Source organism: Thunnus albacares, chromosome 19 (assembly GCF_914725855.1).
Source record: "Thunnus albacares chromosome 19, fThuAlb1.1, whole genome shotgun sequence".
In the NCBI taxonomy this organism is placed as follows: Eukaryota; Metazoa; Chordata; class Actinopteri; order Scombriformes; family Scombridae; genus Thunnus; species Thunnus albacares.
In genome coordinates this window covers 19067990-19094165 of record NC_058124.1, presented here as the reverse complement: position 1 = coordinate 19094165, position 26176 = coordinate 19067990, and the positions used below count along the sequence as shown (strand labels likewise).

The 26176-nt window shown below is 39.0% G+C and overlaps 1 protein-coding gene across 1 annotated transcript in view; it reads left to right on the top strand.

Moving 5' to 3' along the window:
• Nucleotides 1-25131, top strand: part of LOC122969702 (oxysterol-binding protein-related protein 10) — a 79992-nt gene extending 54861 nt beyond the window's left edge. The window contains exons 8-13 of the mRNA XM_044335625.1: nt 14037-14186; nt 14343-14841; nt 19744-19930; nt 20696-20878; nt 21017-21170; nt 22919-25131. Coding sequence (XP_044191560.1) covers nt 14037-14186; nt 14343-14841; nt 19744-19930; nt 20696-20878; nt 21017-21170; nt 22919-22963 — 1218 coding nt within the window. The 3' untranslated portion in view covers nt 22964-25131. The remainder of the gene's footprint in view (nt 1-14036; nt 14187-14342; nt 14842-19743; nt 19931-20695; nt 20879-21016; nt 21171-22918) is intronic.
• The last annotated feature ends 1045 nt before the right edge of the window (nt 25132-26176 follow it).

Sequence of the window (26176 nt, the reverse complement as noted above, 5' to 3'; positions counted from 1 at the left end):
TTTGTACATTATGTAAACACAGGTCATATTTCTGAAACACTTATCATAACATGGCGAAATAATGGAATCTTTGACTATGAATAACAAGATGAAGATTAATGAGGCAAGTGTCATCTCAGCAGCATTTCCTGCCATGCTCGCTCATAACAGCCACTTTGTCAAATGTTAGACTCATGTTGTTACCTGTCATAAGTATGTCTTATTATGGAGTAGCCTGTTAAACACTCATTTCAGATTTTATAACCAGGTGCGAAATGCAGAAAGGGACATTTTGCCCTTGATGTGAGCAATAATCAGCCTCCTTTTAATGGCATGAGAGATTTACTGTGCTGGCAGCAGTCTAATCTAGAGCTGGAGAGATGTAATCTGTCATGTTAATGATCATTTTGTATTGACATATGAGTGTGAAAGGGGTAATACAGCTTTGCACTGTCAACCCATTTACAGCTAATTGTCAAGCTGTTCAACATACTTCATGGTACACAATTAGGAGCAGAGAGGGGCAGCTCATAATGGTGATTTGACTCCTTTAAAGACATTTCAGACAGTATTATGGCAGTTCTGATTCAGGGGACCTCAGCTAACCATCCGCATAGACATTCTTGCCTCTGTCAGTATGTGTCTGTCAAATGGACGTGCTCTTAGGATACTGTGTTCCACTAATAGGTAATGTCAAGTCATGCTGGTCATAAAATAAGATATAGACACTGAGAAAACTGTAAAATTGACCATCTGGGATTTACATGATTCGATCATATTTCATCAGAGCCCCATAAAATGACATGGAGATAAATGGAGAAAGAAATGGGCTGTGTTGTTTGAAATCACTCCCTCGTTCATTATTCCCTGTATAACAGCAGTTTAGCTTATAGTGAGAAGTAAATTGAAATTTCAGTATCATCACTGACACATATAGTCAGTAATTTTATCATCTATAAAATGTGACACATTTCATTGTGGGATCGTTAGCAAAAAGTAGTGTAAATGCTGTTCCATTGTGGGAAATATAGTGTTTAAATTTGACACTCAGACAGTCAAATAAAATGAAGGAGGATGAATATAGTGAACTTGTAGTGAACAGGGGGTGATTTGCATTATCCCAAGAAGCATTTTGTTCAATTTTTGACTCCAAGCACAAGTCCTTCAGGATTTAAGTGACATCCCAACAAATGTTAACTGACCAAAAAACTTAAAAGCTGCATTAATCAACAATTTTTATCCTAAATTTTTTTTTAAAAATTACTAGGTGTAATGTGAAAAATGTTGCTTGTAGTGATAAACCCATAAGAAATTATCACCTTCTCACCCAGCAGATAAAGTTAGCAGCTAGTTGGTGAACATAGAGGAGCATTTAGCAGATGAAGAGCCAGATATTTCTTGCAGGAATTGGTGGAGACAAAAACAGAACTAAAACGAGAATGAATATTGGACTTAACATTTGACAGAAACATGACTCCAAATTGCTAACACATTTGCCACATCAACATTGTATATTTTAATTGTTTTTATTGAACTTTTCCAACTGCCATATGAATTTTATAAGAAAGTAAAATGTCAGTGTTGTTTTTTCATGTCGCTGCCCCCAAGTGGCCAAAAAATGTACTTATGCAGGTTGAAATCCACCACAAGTGCACAAATAATATATCAAAATACTCAAAATTTCACTTTATTCTTACGCTATAATTTAATCTGTTGATTTGCAAGAAAAAAATGCACTCAAAATCAAATACAGGCTAAATTACAATGGGGCCATTTTGTAACTAACCACCTAAAAGTATCCAGAAGTAAAGGTCTCAACTTTCTTAACCAATAATATATTTTAAAAAAATAGTATATTCTAGCCTTTGTCAAGTATAGACAATATATCTTACATTACCTTTGACAAATTGTCTTGAAGCGTGTCACTGATTATGTAAATGTCAGTGTGTGGCTAGCACTTTTGACTGGAGCTGAAAGTACAGTTTTCTTTCCAAATGACATTGTACCATATCATCACAAATAAAAGATCTGTATAGGTAAGAAAAAGAAAAAAAAAGAAAAGCAGACATCTCATTTTGCCATGACAAATTTAGTTTAAGACTTTTTTACCACACCCCATCACTGCTGTTTCAGATTTTGCACTTCCTCCTGTCAGTTCTGCCCCGCAGCTCAAACCAGATTTCATTAGAGCCTTCAAAGATGCTCTGGCCGGCGTTTGAAGAAGAAGGGCAAAAAAATTGGAGGAGATGCTGTGCAGATTGCAAAGGCGCATTAGTCCGACATGACACGCATGTTTATTCATCTTTTAATGAGATTCAGCACCATCATCAGTCTGTTAACTCCCCGTCCGGTCAGAGTGATTGAAAGTTTGGTGTTGGTGTGAAGGAGAAAGGAAGGATCAGGAGGTAGAGGGAGAGATTTGATTGTCTTACCTTTTTTCACTGATGTGATGTTTAGATGATGAAGGACAGAGATTGGATATGCTCTTGGGTTGATCATTTATCAGATGTTAGAGGTGAAGGTGCGTGACAGTGATTTTGCCACCTTGTGGCTGTGAAACACAATGCAAGTAGAGTTAACTGCAAGATGCAAAGGGGTGACTGAATCAGAAGGGAGGTCAGTTCTTGAATCATTAATTCATACCCCTGGTTGTTTTCAGGTTCACCATCTTGTGTGTAATCTCATGAGTAGTCTTGAGCGCAATGAAGAAAATACATTACCCCAGAATAGTAAAGCTTTTCTGTTTGAATTATGTAGCACCACTGTGGCGTTTGATATTCAGTCCTAGTATGCAGACAGCAGGAGTAATCACGGGGCTAGTGCGTGACTCTGGGAAAACGAGGGGGTAAAATTGCTGGTGCTAGCAGAAATCAGGTGGGTTTATGCATTTGCAACAGCACCAGCGTGCTCCCTTGCTACATATTAGATCCATACATTGTATTACTGTGGATATAAGCTGCTGCTGTAGGATAGAGTTAATAACAGACCTTCAGTCAGCTCAGTATTAACAGCGAAAGGCAGAGTAGGAGAGGAAATCTTCCCTCCTGAGTGCCTGTTGGATGAGAGATTTCTCTTAAAATAAAAAAATTATTTTGAAGATTGTTAGTTTTATTCTTGCTAATTTTTTGTAATTTTGTCATAGATTATCTTCTCCTTTACAAGGAGTGAATATGTCCAAAAACAATGTTTGTTTTCTTTTGTATCCAGACAGAGACAAAAGAAAGCAACATTATGACCCTAGTTTTAAATTAAGCCAATTTTATTTATAAAATCCCAAATTTGTGAATCTAAGGTTCAGATCAGGGAAAACAATCCTTTAACTCTGGATCGCAACATGTGATAGATGTCATATATAGAGAGTAGACAAAAATAATCATAACAAAATTCCACTGTAGAGGTATAGAAAGTAAAAAAACTTTACAGTAGTACTGAAAGATGGTTTTGTTTACTTTCCTGCAGTTTCAGCTTCAAACTCTTTGAGTTATTGTTTCTTCTTTATTCCAGCAGAGGGCAGCAAAGTCCTCTGCTGTATAGCTGTGCAGCTCTTCTGAATGCTTCAATGTATTAGTCTGTTGCACTAATATAGTGAGTGTACACTTTAACTTAAGATCAATTTAAATATTTAAACAGCGGTGATGACATTAGTGTGGAATAAGCTTTAGATTATTGGATTTGCAGGTGTGGTCAACCTACAGTATGCAAAAGAATAATGCACTTTAAATTTATTCGAACTACATAAATCAGATGCTTCCGAACTGGCTCACTACAGTCAGCCAGAGTGATGAAGTGTTTATGAGATGCTGCATCAACTTTGCTTGAACCTTATTAACAGACATAAAGATCCTGTCAGTCCCATTGCGAGAACGCCAAATAAGGAGCAGTGTGTTCTCAGTTCTGATTCAGTCTGTTCAGCAGGGAAAACATCAAGCCATGACTCACTCTCCGCACTGTAATCCCTCTCATCATTGAACTCCAGCTTTAGTCTCAGAAACTGTCAATGACACCTGGCTGTAGTCTTAGAAACGTCTCCCTCCTTTGTCTCTCACCGCACTCCTAATAGACACACCACAACCTTCACATTTTACATGAAAAAATATAAAATATACTCAAGTGTTTCTTCTCACCCTGACAGAAACCTTTCATAATGTTTGTATCTGTGAGGCAGATACATGACCTCATCAATAGAGCATTTCTGCACCAATAAACAAAAGCATTGAAAGTGTTGAGCTCACTGGGTTAACATTAACAACATCAATAAACACTCTGAACATGGTGCGATCACGCTGTTTATAAAACTACATTGAAGTCTGAATTAAAGCGTAGGAGTTGGGTAGTAACACAAAGATGGTATTTCATTAATTGGTGAGAAGTGAGGTTAAGTTTTTCAGAGTTCAGTGTTCTCAACTGCGATGACTCTTTGTTGCTCTAATCTGCCTCAAAGCTCCTTGACAAGGACATTTGATGCACAATGTTTCTCAGTTTTTGATTTGCTTTAGACTTTATATCAGAGGGAGAGAGGCAGTTAGCACTGTATTCACCTCGTGTCTGAAGACAGGGAATTTTAAAGATCCCCTCCAGACATCAATTTAAGACATATAAAAATATTCTTCTTTGAATAATAATGTCTGATGATTTTTTCCCCCCAAAAAAGTTTAATTTCCTTGTTAAGAAAGTCTTTAAAGCACATCCTTTAATCCATAAAGAAACAGAATCAATCATCAATCAAGATGTCATGTCATAAATTCATGCTTGTACGAACACTTCTTAAACTCATATTTAAGGTGAGCACAGAGAAACTTTCCCATTGTAGCAGATGAATGTGAAAACAGCCTTTATGTGTCAGACTCTGCACATACATCTGCCTGCACAGTGAAGCTCAAACATCCAAATTCAGTAACATAAAGCAAAACACATTTATGAGTGGAGGAGGGCTTTAAAAAAAAAAAAAAAAAAAGATGTACATTTAGTAGCGTGTGATTATGCAACACATTATGCCATTACATTTTGAATTAGCATCACTGCATGCTATTTCTGCTGCAAACAGAAGCTAAGAAAATCACGGCTGTGCAAGAGATACAGTTTAAACAGAGAACATGAGATGTATAGTATTTCTGGCTTGTTAGGTTTAAACTCCCCCTCCAGTCAAAAATGTGTTTTGCTTATTGTTATTTCAGTCAGATGTTTGAGCTTCACTGTGCAGGATGATGTATGTGCAGGGTTTGACACTAGAAGGCTGTTTTCACTTTAATCTGCTGAAAGTGGAAAGTTTTTCTCTGCTCATCTTAAATGTGACTTTAAGGCGTGTACCTACGAGCGTGGTTTGTGACATCACAACTAGTTTGGAGCCAATTGTGGTCCAAAAAAAACCCAACTTGAAGCCTCCAGTGCACATTACACTATGAATGGACTTAACAGTTAAGTAGGAAACATCTTGTGTCCAGCGGTTCAACTTTTCAACTGAAAAATATTTGCATATTCATAGATATAACTGCCTCATCTTTAACTGGGACTGGCCTCGATATGACTCACCACCGAGTGTAATGGTGTACAGTTTCTTTCATCTTTGTGTAAGTGTATGTGTGTGTGTGTGTGTTTTTGTGTGTGTGCGCACGCTCTGCTGCTCATTATAATTTATACATGAAGCACCGAAACCCAAAGTCTCAGCCCTACTTGTCTTGTTTTTTTTGAAGAAGCGGGAGAGATTTTGGGAGGTCTGATACTGACTCAGTGTTGATTCACAAACATTCAAGTGGTGACTTGCAAGCTGTGCTTTATTTGTTGCATTTTTCCATGTTGATGGTGCATCTGAGCTGCTTTTCCATCTCTTTTTTTTACCTCTATTATTGTACTCCTACTCCTGGTACCCAAGAAAATACTTCTATATGTTCACTGCTTCTGTCACCTTTCATGATTTTCGTGCATTCACTGTTTTGCTTTTTCTTTAGTCGCAACTTACTGGAACTATGTAATGTTATGTGGTTTTGTAGGTACAGTATAGTTAGAACAATGTAGGCTGATTTGTTTCAGTCTGTCCAAACATCATCTACTATTTAAATGCCTTTAAAGCTGCTAATTAATGTAAAATTTGCAACTAGTGTAACTGCTTGTATACTTAGTATAAAATGACAGGTGCATGGTTAAAAAAAAATAACTTGTAGCTTTGAGATAAATTGGATCCAAACTGGAAGCCCTTAGAAGCTGTAATTCAAAAGCTTTTCAGTATCTCCCTGGCAGTTGACATTCAAAACACACCTGACATTTAAGAGAGGAAGGGGAGCTTGGAAAATACACACTGATGCAAGTTTAGTAAGTGGATCCATGAATTTATTCAAATGTCCTGCTCTTTCAGGCAGTGTTTTTTTTATTTAAATAAAGGATAAGTGTACAGCACGCATGCAGGGAGTTCAGTGATTGTTTGACTAAACTGTCAAACAATTGAGCTAGTGGTGTTTTGAATTTTTGAATAATTTGAACATGGTATGATTGCTGATGCCGGTTTACTAAAAGTGAAGTGAAACAAAAACATCTAGGCAACTACAGTCTCAGCAGAGAAAATGCCATGCTGATAAGAGAGAGGTCAGAGGCTCACAGGCAGAATACAGATAGGATGAGTTTCAACAGAGGACCTGTAATCTGCAATTACAAGAAGATGAAGCTTAAGTGAACTTGTCTACACTAATATTGTCTGACGAGTGAACATATGCTGGTTTTGTCAATTATATGTCAGTATTACTATCTTATTTGGAAATAATATAAGGAGCATTATCAAAATGATGCCCAATATGTTGCACTGATATGATGTCACATTATGAGTCCACAGCAATGGCATGCATCAAGGGAAAGACAGTTTGGGCTATGCAAAATTGTACAATGTATGAAAACGTCTTTTTAGCCAAGTGCAGATCAAGAAATCTCAACAATTTGATGGATTGCCCTGAAATTTTGTATAGATGTTCATGTCCCACGGAGGATGAATCCTACTTCCTCGCTTTTCCTTTAGTGCCATGAGATTGACATTTTTGGTTCAGAGTGAAATATTTCCACAACTATTGGATGGATTGCCATGAAATTTAGTGCACACATTTGAATCATTTTGGTGTTCCCTTAACTTTTTATTTAGTGCCATCATCAGGTTAAAATTTCGGTCCAATACTTTGGTTAACTTTGGCCAAATACCTGCAAAACTAATGGCACTCTCAACAGCCTTGGCTGTACTTTGTGTTCAGTGCCAATTAGCAAGTGTTAGCATGCTACGCAAGATGGTGAACATGGTAAACATTACCTACTAAAAATCAGCCTGTTAGCCCTGTCATTGTGCAAATGTAGCATGCTCACAGAGTCGCTAGCATCATAGACTGTAAAAAAAAAGGGACGTAGCCACCGTGACATCACCCATTGGTCCGTGGACTTCTGTTTTGAAGCCTCGAATTTGTATTTTCATCATCACCATCTTGGATATTTGGAGCCAGAAGTGACCATATTTGGACGAGAGCATGGAGACTATGACGCTAGCTACTAGCTTGGTTAACACAGTGCATTTACAGTCTATGGTTAACTGTGATAATGCTAATGCTAATTCTAATTTTTGCTAGCGAAAAACAGGCTTAAAAACATTAAAACAAAATGTACTTACCAGAAAAAAACTGAACATTCAACTCCTTACAGTCTTTTAGTGCAACCAAATGCTGAACAAGATTTTTTTTTAGGCGTCCAAAATGCTACAATGAACTTTCATGAACTGACAACAAAGTGAAATAGTGACGGCTACGGCTACGCCTGCACTCTGTGAATCTGGGGTTATGCCATGGTTACATTACCCAACCAACATTGTTGCCATGGTAGCAACATGCCTGTGATGGCACCCACCTGTCACTCAAAGCGCCCATACCCTTAATTATGCATAACTTTAATCCTTAATAAAATTTAAACCGGTCAGTTATATAAAAATTCACCACTGTACAATTGTCATGAACAGGGAAATTAGCTATAGAGACCAAAACCATTTTATGTACCAGACTGTAAACATGTTTATTTCTGCTGTAAAGTTGGGCATTTTAACATGGGGGTCTATGGGGATTGACTTGCATTTGGGGCCAGCCTCAAGTGGCCATTCGAGGAACTGCAGTTTTTGGCACTTCCGCGTTGGCTTCATTTTTCAGCCCCGGAGGTTGCCGCTTGGCTAGCATGGTTGTATTCTTTTAGTATTGATAAATAAGAGTTCATAAGAATTCAGGCTACACAAATAGAATAGTGCTGAAATGATTAGTTGATTAATTGATTAGTGAATTCTGCTGATGTGAGGAAATTAATTAATTGTCTATTTATTAAGCAACAACGGCAAACATTCACTGGTTCAAGCTTCTCAGATTTGTGGATTTGCTGCTTCTCTCTATTTTATATTATAAATTAAATATCTTTTGATTTTTAACAGATGAGAGACAAGCGAAACAAGTAATTTAAAGATGTCCTCTTGGGCTCATCTCATCAACCTTCTATCTAGATTGTGGCTCTCTACTGTTAAATCAAATTCATACATCATAATCTCAATATGTCTGTTCATGTTGTTATTACAGTGATGAGACTTATGAACTATAATTGAGGATTTTGAGTTTCAGCTGCTGAGTGTAGTTAAAATTAGCTTAATTAGCTTAATTTCTTCTTCTGCTGCCGGTGCTTTATGCAAACATCAAACAACACCTGGGACACATGTGATCTGCTGCTGATTATATTAAAAGCTCCAATATGCAGTAGAACTGAGTATGATTTCAGGTTCAGGGTCAAGTCTAGTACTCACACAACTCAACACAGCAGGAAACACAATAAATAAATTAAAATCTAGTTTGAGCTGGGAGGAGACAAAAAATGTAAGTTGCGCAACAAATCTGGCATCGCTGCTCTGGTTATGAGGAACAATTCAGGTTACCGTCTTACTTTCTTCCCTTGACTGTGCCCAAAGGGAGCAGAAATCCACTTTACCCTAGCATACACACTTCAAAGGCAGAGCTAGAAAGAGGACACTTCTGTCAGAGAGCGATTTCATAACAAAAGGTTTGGGAGTTGAGTCTCATTCACCTACTCATTCCTCTGCTTCTCAGATGCTGTTTTGACAAAGAAATGCGTAAAAATGGAAGTGATGGTGATAGGGGATGAAGGGGAGGGCTGGCCAAGGAGGACTAGCCCTCAAAGTTTAGCCCGTTCAAACTGAGGAAAGGAGTCTTTGAAGTGGGAGCGCAAGCAACCAGGCGCCCACACTCTCCCCTGATGCTTTACAAGAGAGATAGAAACAGACAGAAAAGATACAGAAATCGCGAAGCATTCAGAGTAGGAGAATAAAAGAACGGGGGAACTTGTGAATGGATGAGGAGACAGTTAAGGAGAAAGATGATGATGAAACAAAATAGCGGATGGCGTGAATGAGGAGATGAGGGAAGGGAGTGTGAACGAAAGAAACAGTGACAAAGATGACAGTGCGAGGGCAGAGGAAGAGAGAAGAAGAGTGAATCAAACAGGAGACTGGAGTCAATTAGAAGGAGGACTGTCAGGATGGAGCAGATTTAGAGAAGACAGCGGAATAGTGTGAGATAGAAAAGAGAGGGTTTGTAAAAAAATATGAGATAAAGCGTGTTGGAGAGCCAGACAGCCGCCCATGAGTTCCTGGAAAAGAGTTGAGTACTGTAGGATTGCATAACTGCAGACTAGTGGTAATTAAGCAAGCTGATATGCTCACCCCACCCGCATGTGCTGAAGAGGAAGAGGAGAGAGATAAGTGAGGGGGTTGGGAAGCTAGATAAAAGCAGGAAAGATGGAGGGAGAGAGGAGGTGTAGAAGGAGGGATGGAGCATGTCAGAAGAGGACAGGAGGGAGGAGAGCAGAGGAACATGTGATGAGGTAGATGCCACAAGGGGAGGAAAGGGTAAAAAAGGGATGTAGGGAAGCACGGCAAAGGGATGATGGGAGGGTGCAGAGGGAAACGTCACTGGGACTTTCCCTGAGCTTTTTTTTTCCTCCCCCCCCCCTCCTCCTTGTTTTTTTTCAGAGCGGGTGGTGGGCAGAGAGGAGACACACTCTCTGCGAGTCACGCACAGCCGCTCACCACCTTAACTCAGCCACATTTGTACATCGCTCCAACAAAAGCCAAGACTCCTCTTTGAATACCGCTCACTCAGTCAGCTGACTCTCTCAGATGAGGAAGATGATGTGCATTCGTTTTTGTTTGCGGTGCCTCTCAGAGCTTTAAACTCTTCAAAAGACACAGTTTTCTTCAGGTTTCCCACTGGGAGTTCGCCTCTAATTGAATTTTTGCACCAATTGAAGCCTCGTGCAGCAAGAGCACATCTTTAACTTCTCTCCTTTTGGTGGATTTTACTGTTGGTTGCTGAGGCCGCTCTACTTTTTTCCATTTTTGGAGATGAGATCCAGTTTTATGCAGGTCAAGCCTGTAGCTACACAGCAATGCAGCGTGAGTGTTTACAAGCTGATGTTTGTGTGCGTGTGTGTGTGTGTGTTATGCATGCATTCACCCTTCACCTTTACATATTGTCTTTGCATAATGTTTTAAATATGGGGTGAGAAGAGTTCTTGCAGCCTGGAGGGGTTACACTCGTGCATTTTAGCAGTAAACACTACTGATTTGAAATGGGAGGCATAGTTTTCCTCCAACACTGAGGCTCTTTGTTGACTTCATAAATTATAGAACAAAGTAGCCAGCGGGGTTCATTCTGGTGGTAAACATTTTCAGCATCCGTAAAAGTTGCTGAAATGATTTTGAAGTGGATCAAAGTGAAAAGCCACAGTTCCTCCCAGTCTTGTGGATAAGATGTACAAATTTAATATAGTTATAATATTAGTCGACAACTCTCTAATAAGGCACTGTTATAAAGTGTTAAATGGTTAAACGTTGGCTTTACAGATCACATATAAGCCATTAATAAAAAGCATCTTTTGGGTTGTCAGGTTGCAAGAAATCCATTTTGGTCTTTACCCTTTCTATTTAGTTAAAGTTATAAATGTCGGTAATCCATTAACAAATGCTAAATAATCCATCGAGTACAGTTATAAATGTTAATAAGTTGTTAATAAATGGATTTAGGTCAAATGGTCCAAGCACTGTAAAGGAACTTGGCAACCCAAAAGTTGTTCTTATTAATGGATTATAACTGATCTATAAAGCTTTGTTTATTAACTGTCAATAAAGCCATAGTTATATTTTTAAAAGCTTTATAAAGGGTGCCTTATTAGAAAGTTGCATTGCCGTAGCTACCAAATTTAGCTATTTTGCTAATTTAGTTATTAGCTAACCCTTTAGCACCATATTTTTAAGGTTAGAGTTGTATACTTTACCAAGTATTATACTTGTACTATTTTTGCAGTAGTATATTCTTTTTGAAAGTGAACACAATGCATGAAGAGTTTGGCCTTCATACATCTACATACAGTATATAACATTCATTCATGTGACTTTTCGTCGTACTAGCCGTCTGTGACAGTTAGTGCTAATGTCCTGTACTAGCATCCTGTGCTAGCATCCCGCAGGCAGGAAAGTGGATGTAAAAAGTTAAAATTTGTGATATAATCAGTGTACAAAATACACATATACTTATATACTCAACAATGGGCCTAATTATTTTATATTTATCTACACAGTAGATAAAGTTTATTTTTATGTTTTTATAATATCACTAAAAATATATTGCAGTCAAAGCAGCATTTGAATACAATTTGCTCTGCCTCTGCATATTTAAAACAATAAACCAATAAAAACGTGAAAATGAACTGATTCATATTATAAACAAAATAAAAATCAGTTATTTGTCTTATTCATCCCCAAGGAACAATTTAAGTTAAGTCATAAAACAGTCCTTCTACCACAGGACAAAAAAACCAAATAGACCAATAAAAAAAAACCAACCCAACTGCGCTTGTTCTTGTGTAGCTACTTGGACCTAGTGGCTGATATATGCCCATTCTGTTTTGGTGGTGTTGCCCACAGCACCGGTACCCCCCGACTGTCACACAGTATTTCACACACTGGATATAACAGATAGAAATGGCATGCAGGGTAAAGTTGAGGATATTTGAGACATTCAATATTACTATAGAATACAATACAACTGTCCAAATGAAAGATGTTGTGATGTCCAACATTTGTAGCAAGAATATTTCAGAAACCTTTCTGTTGTGTACGGTTTCTCCTCCTCACACTGTTCAGTCATAAATCTTAACACTCTCTATGCCTATTTATTATTCAAGACACATTATTATCTACTTTTTGACAAGTTAAACTGCATTAAAAAGTCTGAGCTACTGTAATGACAAGCACTATGTCCAATATATCCACTCAAAGGTTTCCGCAGAGATGCTCTGACCTCTTCAGCAGTAATTTCCTGTTGCTGTCAGGAGCCTCTTTAATTAGTTAGAACCACTGGAATCATAACAGACCTCCCCTTACCTCCCTCTTTTCCCTTTCACTTCTATATATATATATATCACTCTGCTCCGAGAGCCAACAAGCTCCAGGGACTCCTGTTCGTGTGTGTTCTCTTGCGTGTGTGTGTGCATGCTCGTGTCTTTTGTGCAGAAATGTTTTGGTGCAGGGTATGTGTGGATGTATGTGTGGATGTGTGGAGTGTGGCTTTTGGCATGCATGCAGGGAATGAAATATTCAGGTGACAGGCAGGCACTCTTGTCCTGGAAATCTCTCTCTTCTGCGTTTTTTTCCCCCCCTCTCTCTGCTGCTGGAGCACTTCATGCAATTACGCTGCCAGGAATTTCAGTTCAGATTTCCTGCTTATTTTGCTCTTCTTTCTAGCACCGGCTTCACTAAAATGAGATACCCACAAGTTGAAAAAAGGACACATATGTACTGTATCTACGACTGTTATTGCACAGGGACACATACAGATATGGAGGATAAAGAGCAGTGGGGCGGAGGGGAAGTACAGAGAGTTTTTGTTGCCCACAGGCTCGAGAGCACTCTCTGCATTATACATTAGCCTCTTTCTTTTTTTTTTTTTTTTTTTCCTGCCTGCCCCAAGTTACTGCAGGAGATATCTTCTTTAACCTCTTCTGTATCCATTTTCAGTTGAATGCTGGAGCACAAACAAAGGACACAACTTCTGTCCGCTCTGACCAGTGCTGCGTATCATGCACACATAGAGGCATTGTGCAGGTCAGTGTCGGAGGCTCTTAGAAGCAAACGAGAGGCTATTCAAAGAAATGTAGTGCCCCTATTGCCGTATGAAACGCTGAAAGTGGTCTGAGAGACGGGATGACATGGCTGAGTGGAGTATGAATGGGCTGCAGTGAAAAGTAAATAAGGTGATGTCCTTTGGTATTTATAGGTTGCCTCTGAAACAGGTCTTGCACTGGCCTCTAAATGAATTGCGTGACCTTATCGTTGGTATGGGCGGTTGAATGTTGGTGGGAAAAAAAACAGCCTCATCTTCCTTCTCTTGGCAAACCAACAAACCAACAAGGAATTGATCCTACCTTAACCTGAAAGTGAAAGTTTAATCTCTGTGTCTAAAACCAATTAAGAAGAAATGTAATTGGTTAAACCTGCTTTTGAAATCTTTTTGGCTCTAAATTGTCCACCTGGTTTACAGCATACCCACCACAGATTCCTTTAAGAATAAAACTGCCATGCACTTGCTAAAGTCACTGGTCAGACTCTCGTCTCCTGTACTTCCCCGGTGGTGGAAACGAGTCCCTCTCAATCGTTAAGAAAAGACCAAAGTCTCAGCTCTTTCGCGAACACCTCTGCACTTGATGGACTGAAGGGAAAAAAAAAATCTACTTCTATACATTCGATGCACTCTACGCATTGCCTCTGTGCACTGCCTGTTGGCACCTACGTCCTATTGGACTCAAACTTAGCTTCATGGCACTTACTCGTGTTGTTCTCTCCTGACTAGATCCCTGCTTGCGTTGTATCAGCTTTCAGATGCACATCTCTTTTGATAAAAGCTTCTGCTAAATTGTGAAGAGTAAAACATTAGTGAACCTTCTCATTGTGTCTGAAAATTCATTAAAATTCTTCTTTCTTCTTGTTTTCATAGCAGCACCAAGGGCTGGAAGACATCAGCCCCATTGAGGAGGTGACAGACACGGAGGACAACGAGGAGGAGGACCTGGGTGTCCTGGACGACCAGCGGAGCATCATTCTCCACCTGCTCTCCCAGCTCAAACTGGGCATGGACCTCACACGGGTAAGAGCGCTGAAGCACTGACTTTTAAAACAAGACTACTACTGCCTCCCAAGGGGTGTTTGTGTGTCATGAATCTAATATTTGTAGTGTGTAATTGTTGCTTTCTTGGATATTCCCTAAATAAATCTTTTTCTTTTAACTTTTTGGTTTTCCTAGGTGGTGCTACCTACCTTCATCTTGGAAAAGAGATCACTGCTGGAGATGTACGCCAACTTCATGGCCCACCCTGACATGTTCCTGTCGATCACAGCTGGAGCCACAGCCGAGGACCGTATCGTCCGCTTTGTAGAGTACTACCTGACCGCCTTCCACGAGGGGCGAAAGGGCGCCGTGGCCAAGAAGCCCTACAACCCCGTGCTGGGGGAGACCTTCCACTGTTCCTGGGAAGTGCCTCGGGACAAAGTCAAACCTTTGGTCCGATCGAACCAGGGGCCCGCCCGGGAGCCAGGCAGGGGCCCCAACAACACGCAGCAGCCTGACGATACACCGGGAGGCTGCTACAGAGTCCGCTTTGTGGGCGAGCAGGTGTCCCATCATCCGCCAGTTTCAGGGTTTTACTGTGAGTGCCGGGAGAGGAGGATGTGCGTCAACGCCCACGTATGGACCAAGAGCAAGTTCATGGGCATGTCTATAGGGGTGTCCATGGTCGGTGAAGGTGAGTCAATCCACAACAAATAACATATAATGTACTGTAGATATGCAAAGTTTAGTATCACTCAACTCAAAGATCTCTTGTAAGGATGGCTCCATCTATTTCTTGAAAAGCTATAGTCTAAGCATAGAGTTGACATGTGCCTCAACCGTTGACTGAAAACTTTCTACTTCAAATACAAAAATGAAACATGGTAGAAAAGACACAAAACATACTACAATAAGGCCCGTCTAACACGGTAAAAGACTTCTGTGCTCTTTAGGCTCCACAGTTTCAACTACATTAACCAACAAGCACAGACAGCAGTTTAAACATTTCAACCGATCCCAAGCCGGAGCTGACTGCAGTCATTATGGCTCTAACACCTCTTATTCAAGAAAGACCTGGCCAGGCATAAAAACAGAAAACACAAAAATAACAGCAAAACAGACATCACAAGAAGAGCAAGAATAGTTGAATTTTTCAGATTCCACCTAAATAATTAAAAACAAAAAACACTGGGCAAGGGCTATTTTCCAGATGCTTTAAAACTGACTTCATCCAGTAACCTTTGGCGATTTTAACTTTTAACTAACTGTATACTGTTTCAAGTGAAATATGAAATGCATTTGAAAGTTTTTTTTTGCCCAACTCCATCCTGACAATGAGGATCCAACATTTATAAAACATATTGGCATAATACTGTACTCTACAGGAGGCAGACAAAACACATTAAACTCATTAAAATACAAATTAGGTGACGCTCATTGAAGTTAGTTTTTTGTTGAGACTATCAGACCCATCACTGGTCATTCTGAGGTTGTTTATGGTGTTGCTAAACAAATGTCACTCATTTATTTTACTCCCATGTCATCATAATTTTGTAGTGTTTATGACCAGCAATGCCTTATAAATATGGTAATTAGTAGAATAATATTCAGCTTGATATGACTCACTTATGTGACTGACTTGCTGTTGTATCAGCTGAAAATACCACTATACAATGTAAGCAGTAGCATCTCAAAACTGACCATCAAGTTAAATCAACACAATCATTTGGTGAAACTCCAAAACACAAGTTTTATCAAATTGCTGTTATACTGTAGGACTATTTTATTATAAGGTCTTCCTGTTAATGTAAATATAGCTCACGTTTTGTGATTATAACTAAAGATAATCACTTGTTTTTAAGAAGGTGCTCATTCTCTCAGCTGTAATAACAAGAGGGGCCATTTGAGGGAAAATTGTGATTTTTGGGCTTTATAAATAAAATGAAACATCATCTTTCATCATCTGTTAAACTGTCACAGCGTCCTGTCCTGCATGAAAGAGGATGCGACCTCTCCCATGACAATCAATAAAGCTGTCCGCTCTGTCAGCACCATCACACTGTGTAGGCCTTTTGGGATGAGTCACCCTGAGTCGGGATACACAGGAAGACCTTGAGACTGATCGACTAAAGTCCAGATACATGAACTGATTCAGTTTTAGCTTTCTCACGCTTACTGTACATCTGACTACCTATCGGCAGGTTATGACACAGCAAGTGCATAACGCTGCCATCAGAAAACATGGTGACCCTCACCTTAGGACGTATTGATTGCTAGGTTATTGTTTTTTTTAGCAATGGCTGCTTTCCTAATAGCAGTTGATGCTGTGTTTTTTATGAATGGCCCAGACTCTGCTGATTGGCAGTGAGTCAGCAGCTGGTTTTTGTCTACGTCACCTGCTGGGTTTTGATTTGACCTTTATGACTTTCTGATGAGTGATTGCTCCGGTCTGCCTCTGACGCTAGAGGAAAGAAAGTTTTGACTACCACGGACTTATTGTACTCTTCTTTCAGCAATTCTTAAAATAGAATTACAAAACCAGCAGAGTGATAATTACCTGCAGAAAGCAGAAGTAGGCACAACCGGATTTACAACATACAGCAGTGTACTTAAGTAAAGTTTTAAGGTAATTTTACTTTGCTTGAGTATTTCCATTTTCTGCTCATTTCTAATTCTACTTCACTACATTTCAGAGAAAAATATACTCTTTACTGTAGTACTGTACTGTACTCTTACTCTCACTACATTTATTTAACAGCTATACTTTCTAGCTACTTTGATTTGACATACTAATACTTTTGATCAACTTATAAAATATGAAGCATTGTTATTAATTGAAGGCCCTGCATATCCACACAGGTAATCTCAGTTTATTGTAACTTGCCCCACAAATAAAATGAAGGAGCTTTAATGTGGAGCTCCTGAAGTCACAGAAATGTTTCTATCTCTTAAAATTTTGTAGAATATATTATGTGCTACGATGGCCTTTAAGAGATCCCTTCATAATGCACTTACAATGTAAGTGATGGGGGACACAATCCACAGCCCTCCTTTTGTGCAAAAATGTATTTAAACATTTATTTGAAGCTAATATGAAGCTTCATCCACCCAAATTAGTCAATTTAGTCTTTTTAGTGCCAAATTCTCTCCTTTTGTTACCATCCCTCCACTGCAGCTGAGCAGTAAAACACTATCTGTTGAGACACGAAGAGGGAATTCTTTACTTAAAAGACTGAAACTGTGAAAGATATTCAATTTATCTGATTTAATTGGACTTTTTACTCTAAGGGGGTTGCTACTTTTACTCAAGTAAAAGTGTCTGGATACATCTTCCACCACTGGCTTTCCATTTGTTTACAGACATGGACTTCAGTAATGATCGTTAATCACACAGCTCAGCCTGGTTCCCTCTTCACATAAATTGAAACACACTCAGAATCACATAATGGCAACAAGCCATTGTTGTGCCTCTGAACAGGTTTATCTCTCACCATGTCAACCCTCTGTGTCGTTTAATGCCCACAGTGGTGCCACATGGAGTTTAATCCTGAGGGCTTTTTGCAGTGAAACATCGCTGCACAAGTGGTCTCTTGTACACATGTGATAAGATGACGTAAGAACAGAGACGTATTCATGGACATGTGAGAAGCAGAGGACAACTGGAAAAAAAATATCGGTCTAACATATTCTTATATGAAAAAATAAATCACTTACACACTGATTGAATGACATAAACGATGGTGCTATAAAACTATAATGGCCTCCATTATGCTAACATAAACTGCATAATGGAGGTATAAATTGGTTTGAATAAGCTTCTTTGCATTGAGCTTCCATTGTGCTGGTTATACCTAGATTGATTTTTTTTTTTATTGAGACATAATATATACAACATATAACATATACGGTACAAACACACATGTATACTCATGTATCTGGCCAAAGCTGCCCCTAGCCATGACATGGGACTGACATGTCATGACCAAAAAAACCAACCTAATTCCCCCAAAACAAATATCATAACATTAACACATATATAACATATCCACACACCCACATACATCCACACAGATTATGTAATACATAATAATACGCACACTCATGCTTACATACAAACACACAGAATATGTACAGAGGTAAGTGAATGGCCGGAACAAGTAAACAAAAGACAAAAAATAGATAAATAATCATATCTATAGTTATAATGGTTGTAATAATAATACAATGTATATAATTAGATAAATAAGTGGTCATTAGTGGTCCACCGGGCACAGGGCTAGCACCCGGGATAGGTGGGAGCAAGCAGGCACCGCCTAGGCTCACCTGCAGCCCGCCTACCCCACAACCCTCCACAGCAGAGCGTAGTACAGCATATTAGTTATGTTGAGACAGCTGCGACTCTACCTGCACACATGCACACACAGTCAAGAGACACAAGAATGCCTACAGCTCTAACAGTGAGCTTCCATTGTGCTGGTTATACCTGAAACAATTACTGACGCTCCAGTCAGGTTTAGTTTACCTTTACACACACCATCAAACTCTGCTTATTTTACTGTCAACATTTAGTATAATTGAAGGCTGCTGCTGTAATGAGCACTTCAGAGATTGTTGAACACTATTTAATTTTTACATAACAGTATTACGAGAGCGCCATAATTAAAATGTGTGGCCTAGTGATTATATGTAATTTAATTCAATATTATATTAGGGATGGGCATTTTAAATCATTTCAATATTTGAGTACTCACATAAAAGAAAAATCTAATGTAAGAATAGGGTCCAAAATGAACACCCAAGAGAAAATGTGGGTATGCAAGTTTAATGTTGCATAGCTGCACATTCATTTAGTTTATTTTGTTGAAATACTTCCAAACATCACTCTTATGCCTTAGTGATATATTGAGTGATGACTACTTACTACTATCTGCGGCTGTGCAGATCTATCAATTTTGCTATACAGTATTGATCTGTGCAGATATTCACAGATAGCAGTTACATCAATGTGTCCCATCCAATAAATGTAAACTTTTAATATATAACAAGGTCAATTTACATTTATATTTATTACATACAGTAGGGTTCAAATCAAGCTCCAGTAATCATGCCTAATTTATATAGGAACATTTAGCTTCTGTGCACCAATTTCACTCTCTACACTGGCTGCTGTGTTTAACAAAGAAAATCATTGAGGGGCACATAATTGACTTTTAGAAAACATCTACATACCAGGCCTAGAGATTAAATTAGTGTTAATGACTTGAACATTTGATTATGTGTTTAGACAATGAGAGGCAGTGTGCAGGGAAATCAGCTGGCCAGATAGAAAAACACGTGGGAGGAGAAGTGAGTCAGTGGAGTGCTGCTCGACATGCCTCACCTGATTTGAACTATTGAGAGTTCCTTCACATCTCCTTCACATTTTAACAAGCTACTGAATCACATCTGCGCTATTAGTTTTCCCTGACAAACTAGTTTTAACGCGCTCTCAGCGAATATATCTACATTTCTAACATGACAACATTTTATCTCAGTTTTCTTCTTTGTTTCTGTGCGTTTGTGGTCTCATCACACTTTTCTTCCTTTCTCCTCTCAGGAGTCTTGTGTCTCCTGGAGCACGATGAGGAGTACGTCTTCATGTTGCCGTGTGCCTACGCCCGTTCCATCCTCACTGTGCCCTGGGTGGAACTGGGGGGCAAAGTCTCCATCAACTGTGCCAAGAGCGGCTACACGGCAACGGTCACCTTTCACACCAAGCCTTTCTATGGCGGGAAGGTGCACAGGTGAGTGTTTTCTGTGTATCTCTTAAAGCACCTACAACACTTGCTTCATTTCAATCATGAAATACTTTACAGGCAAACGGAAATAATTTATGTATCTGTGATTGTCTGGCATTAACACTGGTGTTGTGCTCTACACTATGATTAGAATAATTAACATGGTGAGCATTGACCATTAATTAAATATGGATATCAGGCAGATTATGTCACCTACTACTGATGTGATAATTATACTTCTCAGACAACAGCTGCATAAAAACTGTCCGTAAATCCTTTATTCACCTTTTAATAGAAGTTTTTGCATTTTTCTCCATTTTAAAAGTTTGTATTTGTAAGTTTTTTTCCTACAATTGAATATGAGAGGTGTCTCACCCTGTTGTTTTCTTTCAAGATTCAAAAGGCTTAAACACAACATTTTTCTATGAGTTGACTTGATTCAGTTTTATTATGTCATAAACAACATACTGTTACAAACTTCATCAGATGTTTACTTATTCCTCCACCTGCAATGAGAAAAAGCTTTTAAAAACATGACCGCAATGAAAGAAAAGTGGTGTTGCTTTACGGCGCAAGTCAAGAAAAGACTTCCATCTAAATTTCGCCAGGTATAAATGTAGTATGCAAGCCAGTGGGAACCAAACAGTAATAATTTAACTGATCTTAAGTTTGTTTTTAATCCAACTCCTGAAATATTAAGTTAATGTTCAAAATGCAACAGGCAGACAGGACAATTTTACTAACAACAGTCTCTGTGTTTGGCCATTTCAGAGTGACCGCAGAGGTCAAACACAACCCAACCAACACCATCGTGTGTAAAGCGCAGGGTGAGTGGAACGGCACGCTGGAGTTCACCTATAGCAGTGGGGAAACCAAAGTGATCGACACAACCAAACTTCCGGTCACCAGGAAGAAGCTGCGGCCGGTGGAAAAACAGGGGCGGACAGAATCCAGGTGGGAATCTCACCGGCACTGACCTGATACGATTTTTACCAAAAAGTTGATTTTGACATTGGATGGAGTAAGATGTGTGGGCCGTTACATCAGTTGGTTTAAAATGTAATCTGTTTTGTATTTTACTTGGGCTCTTAGGCGGTTATGGCAACATGTCACCAAGTCGCTGAAGGAGGGGAACATCGATGAGGCCACGGAGCACAAACACAGGCTGGAGGAGCGCCAGAGAGGGGAGGAGAGGCAGAGAGCAGCTGATAACAAACCCTGGACACCCAAATACTTCACTAAAGAGGTACGGTGTGGGGAGATAAACAGCTCGGAGCGACACTGTAGCTGTGATACAAGGATGGCTTGCAGGGTGGCTGACAACTCAGGAGCCTGATCTTCTGCCTGACTATTTTTAACCAAACATGCTTACATTTCTAAATTTAATCAAATTAATTCTCTTCAATGTCAGTTTAAGTGGTCGCCAGGTCGATATTAGATTATCAAAGATTCATCAGTATTGTTGTATAGTCAACTGATAAGTACAGAAATGTCAAAAATGTTTTTGAGGTAAATTAGAAACAGTGTAACTGACAAGTTTATTATAAAATGTCTTGCTGAGTAAATAGTTTAGAAGACTAATCGAATGGATTCTTTCTAAGATGTTTTGTGTATATTGTGTCTATGTAAAATGAATGAATATCAGCTAATGCATCATTATCAGATTTCTAAAATTCTCAAATATCAATATTGATATCAACCTCAAAAATCCACTATGGGTCAGGCTCTACTGGTGTCCAGTAATGCAGATAGTTTTGATTAGATTTTCCAGTGTTTTGAGATTTCTGCCTCCACCCCCATACAACTGAGGTGAATTAACTTTTAATTTGTGGTGTTTGTGGCATTAAAAAAAAAAAAATCAGTAGTAACCCCGCTTTCCAGAAACAGTTCCCTGTTACTCCAGACAATTCACAGACCTCTCTGTGAACCGTTTTCTAAGGGGCTATTTTTCCAGTAGAACATGGTTTGGTTAAGTCTGAACTATACACAGTAACCTGAGCTTCTTATTGACCAAACAGTTCTAGGAATTAACCGTCCCTTATGTGCATTTTTGTTTGTGTTTCTGATGCTGACAACACAAGAAAATGTCCTTTGTGGCACCGAGCACTGCTTAATGTTTGAATAAAGGTGTAAACCAATTGGCAACTACCACGGCTTGAGGCTGAAGCCAATGTGGAAGTACCGTAAAAAGCAACGCCACAGACGGCTCCGATCGACCCCCATTCAAAAAGTATCAATGTCTCTCCAGAAATACTAAATCAATATTTTTTTTCAACGAGTTATTACGGTCTCAATCACTAAATTCAGGCCTTTGAATTAGTGTGTTCAGGTCATTTTGGAAGTTATTGCCCCGGCTCACAGGAAAGCAGTATTATTTGGTGAGTTAAATGTTACTGGATTATAAAACCTGCCCTGTTGGCACAATTTTGTTTAAGTGGCTAAGGAGTATTCATTTCAGTCTGAGATAGTGGGATGCATCTCTAACAAGCTGCAGCAGTTTTGCATTTGACCGATCAGCAACACTCTGCCCTGATAGTTCCAGGGCCGATGCAAAGTATGGTCCCTAGAGCAGGGACTTTTTTAGAAGCAGAAACCAAATATAGTCCCTGTTTCCTGCTGTCAAAATGCAGGTGAGGTTCCTGGACCTCTATAAATGTTCCTGTAGCAAAACCAAGCTACTGTACAAGAGCCTTTTTCTACTGTCACATTTTTTAGGTGTCATATATTAATGCTGTGAGCATCACAAACAAAATTTTACTTACTTCTACTTTATTTATAGAGGAGGAAGTCTCAGAGGATATCTCAAAACAAAAGAAAATTAAAACGAAACTATCTGCATGGCTAGATACCACTATTGGTACTTTTGAGCTGGATTTGTATTGGTACTACTTTAGGGAATTTGGGTGAACTGGCCCTTTAAGCCTGTTTTGGTAACAGGTGAGTTTGACTCATGAGGTTTTTAAATAGTCCAATGTCCTTTGCTCACTCATGCAGGGAGAAGGTTGGATCTACAACAGCCCACTGTGGAAGTCGACCTGACAGCAGCGCAGCGTTCTCTTCTCATGGACAATAACCGAGACCCTGCCTCCCCAACACTGAGGACAGAGGTCAGCAGGTCAAACATACAGTAGGCAGCGGTGTCCTCCACAGACCTTCAGACCAGAGCTACAGACTCACAGAGTGACACTGTAGAGACATGAACAGGAAACAAGCAAGGTGCCAAAGGGATCTCCACTGTTATAACCAAGAAGGGGGTTTGAGCCTCTGGGACAAAATTACATTTTTATATACAGTTAATATAGTATTACTATTCAAAGTAGAGTATTTCTATTTTTCACCTTGCCAAGGCCTTTTTTGCACACGCACACTAATGAAGTTTGCCACTGGTGGGTTTTTTTTTTTTTTTTAATGTTTCCTCAGACATTGTCAATGTTTGTTTCCAAGCATTTAGTTTGTCATACAGCATTAGAATGAAGTCAAGTCCCCTCTAACACATAATACTGTAGCTGAGCACTTTTACCATAGAAATAAATGTACTATTTTATATCTATGGCTTTTAGCAATCAGGGTGGTCTCTAAGAGCTTTACAGGAAATAAGATCACGTAACCAGATTTAAAATCATAGGTAAAAACTAACATTAAATTATGTGTTAATATATATTATTATAGAGAACAATACATCAATTTCTAGAGAGTATAACAAAGGTCCTGATTGTTTTGTCTGCACTATGAATGTATATAGGCACATTTTAATAGTATGCTTCTTTTCCTTGTTCTGAGTGCTCCCACACATGCTTATTGTGTTGTACCTTTGTAATTTTTCCATGTCGCTTCATCTTCAGTATTCCAGCTGTTAAGTGGGACGCCTCTACTTAAAGGACTAGTATGTAGGATTTAGTGGCATCCAGCGGTGAGCTTGCAGATTGCAACCAACTGATAACTCCTCCCCTCCCCTTCCAAGCGTGTAGGAGAACCTACAGTCACCGTGAGACTTGTGAAAAATGCAAAAGGCCCTCTCTAGAACCAGTTTTTGGTTCGTTTGTTCTGGCCTACTGTAGAAACATGGCAGCCTCCAAGGAAGAGGACCCGCTCCCTGTAGATATAAAGGGTTCATTCTAAGGTGATGAAAATACAAAGATTCTTATTTTCATAGGATTAAACACTAATGAAAACACACTTATGAATATTTTATTCCATTTCTGCCAAGTCTGTTCCGCTAGATGCTGCTAAATTCTACACACTGCGCCTTTAATCAACGCTTTAGTATTTTCCATTACTACCTCTCTTATTCAGCTATTCCAGCCATTAGTCAGACTTCATTTCAAAAAATGAAAAACACTGGTTTGTTTGTGGTTTGCATAGAAGGTTTTCACTCCTTTTTTTTTGGTATGTGGCTATCGTGTAATTATGCAGCCCCCTTCACACACAACCCGTGCCTCCTGAAGTTAATAATTCTCCTTTAGGTCGCTCACGGTGATGAATATGGATGAGGAGGCTTGCAGAAACACAACTAAGATCTCGCATCTGGGGGTCGCTGGGAGGTTGCCTCTGTGAAGATGAGAGGATAATCCACCAGAATTACAATCACTGGGAACTGGGGTAACCTGCCTATTGGATAGTAGAGGAGATGTACTCGTTCATATTGCAACAGAGGGACTGTCCATGCAGTAATATTCATGTTTTTCACACTCTGTATATCAGTTAGTGTAATCATCATCTCTCTTATTTTCCCCCTAACAGTGACTGCAACTGTATTTTTAACCACATTTGACAAACTATGTGGCTAGTATCTAGAACGAATGGCATTTCTAAACTAGCAGAGATGAAATGAAAGCATTTAACAGTATATCCACTTCATGTTCTTCACTGAAAATTAATTTTATTATGGTCATACTTAAATTTTTGTCATGAAAGGATTCACATAAACTCCTTCCAGCTTGCTCTTTCAGTTGTTCCTTCACTTTCATTTTAAAATATATTGTAATATTGTTTTTTTTTGTTTGTTTTTCTTAAGCCAGGTGAATTTACCAGATGCCAATTTGTAGCCTACGCCATGAAACCTGTCATCTACAGTTCATTTATATGACACTGGCCTTACATGAAACTACCAAGCAGCTTTCTATATACAAAAGGATTCAGACTCACTGAAGTAGATAGCGATTGTGGAAAAAGGAAGGACTGTCCATTAATAAAGACCTTCTACCTTTCTTAAACATGTCCTCTCATGATGCCCTGAATGTATGTGTTATAAAATGTCCTTCATTCAAGTGATGAATCACAGATTATACTCCTCATTGACTCCACTGATAGAGGACCTCTGCAACACCTCATTTATCATACCACAGCTACAAGTAGGTACTGTTTGAATAATTTGGTTCTAATAAATGTGCCATGGCAATCATGGACTCAATTTTTTTTTAGCAATATGCTAGTCTAGTCCAAAACAGATTATAGGCTATATTGGTATGAAATGTGGTGCAGACATTCCCAGTATCCAGAGGATGAACCTTAAATTACTTTGATGATTCCCTGACTCAACTTTTAAAACAAAAGACCTGTCAGTCTCAGATGTAGATTAACGCTAACATGGCATGCTAATACAAGAGCATTTTATACTAATAAACTGAATGTATGTTGTCATGGTAAATTAACTTAGGAACACGCTAACTATACACATGCTAACAAGTGAAACATTACTTACTCAATGTTTGTGACCATGATAACATTAGCATCAGCCTGCTAGCATAGGAACATGGAACAACTGAATTTTTCCAGTAGTTAACATAGATGGATGTTAACGTGCTAAATGTTAGCATTTTTACGTGCTAAATATGGTGTATTGTTCCGCATTCATGGGATTGATGGTAAAATGGGAAATATTCCTACGTTTATGACTTGTGAGCATTCACAGACAGTTCAAGACAACTGGATGACTAAAGAGTTGGTTGAATGATGGTTTAAAATTCTGTCCCTTGACAAAATATATCCAAATATGGGTTTAATTACATTGAACGACGATTGACGTGAGACGTCAATGTTTGTTTGGTTTTCAGGTACTTCCATATTTTTAAGTGCCAAGTTGGATCAAAGCTTTCACAAAAATAACAGTCGTGATTACGACTTAGTTGATATAAACGTTACTTACAAGTGAGAAACTACAGTACCTCCAATATGATTTAAACGCAGCATTAGCATGAAGCTCAAACCTCAGCTGAGCCTAATTCTACGTTCACATCCTGTCAATGTTCCTGC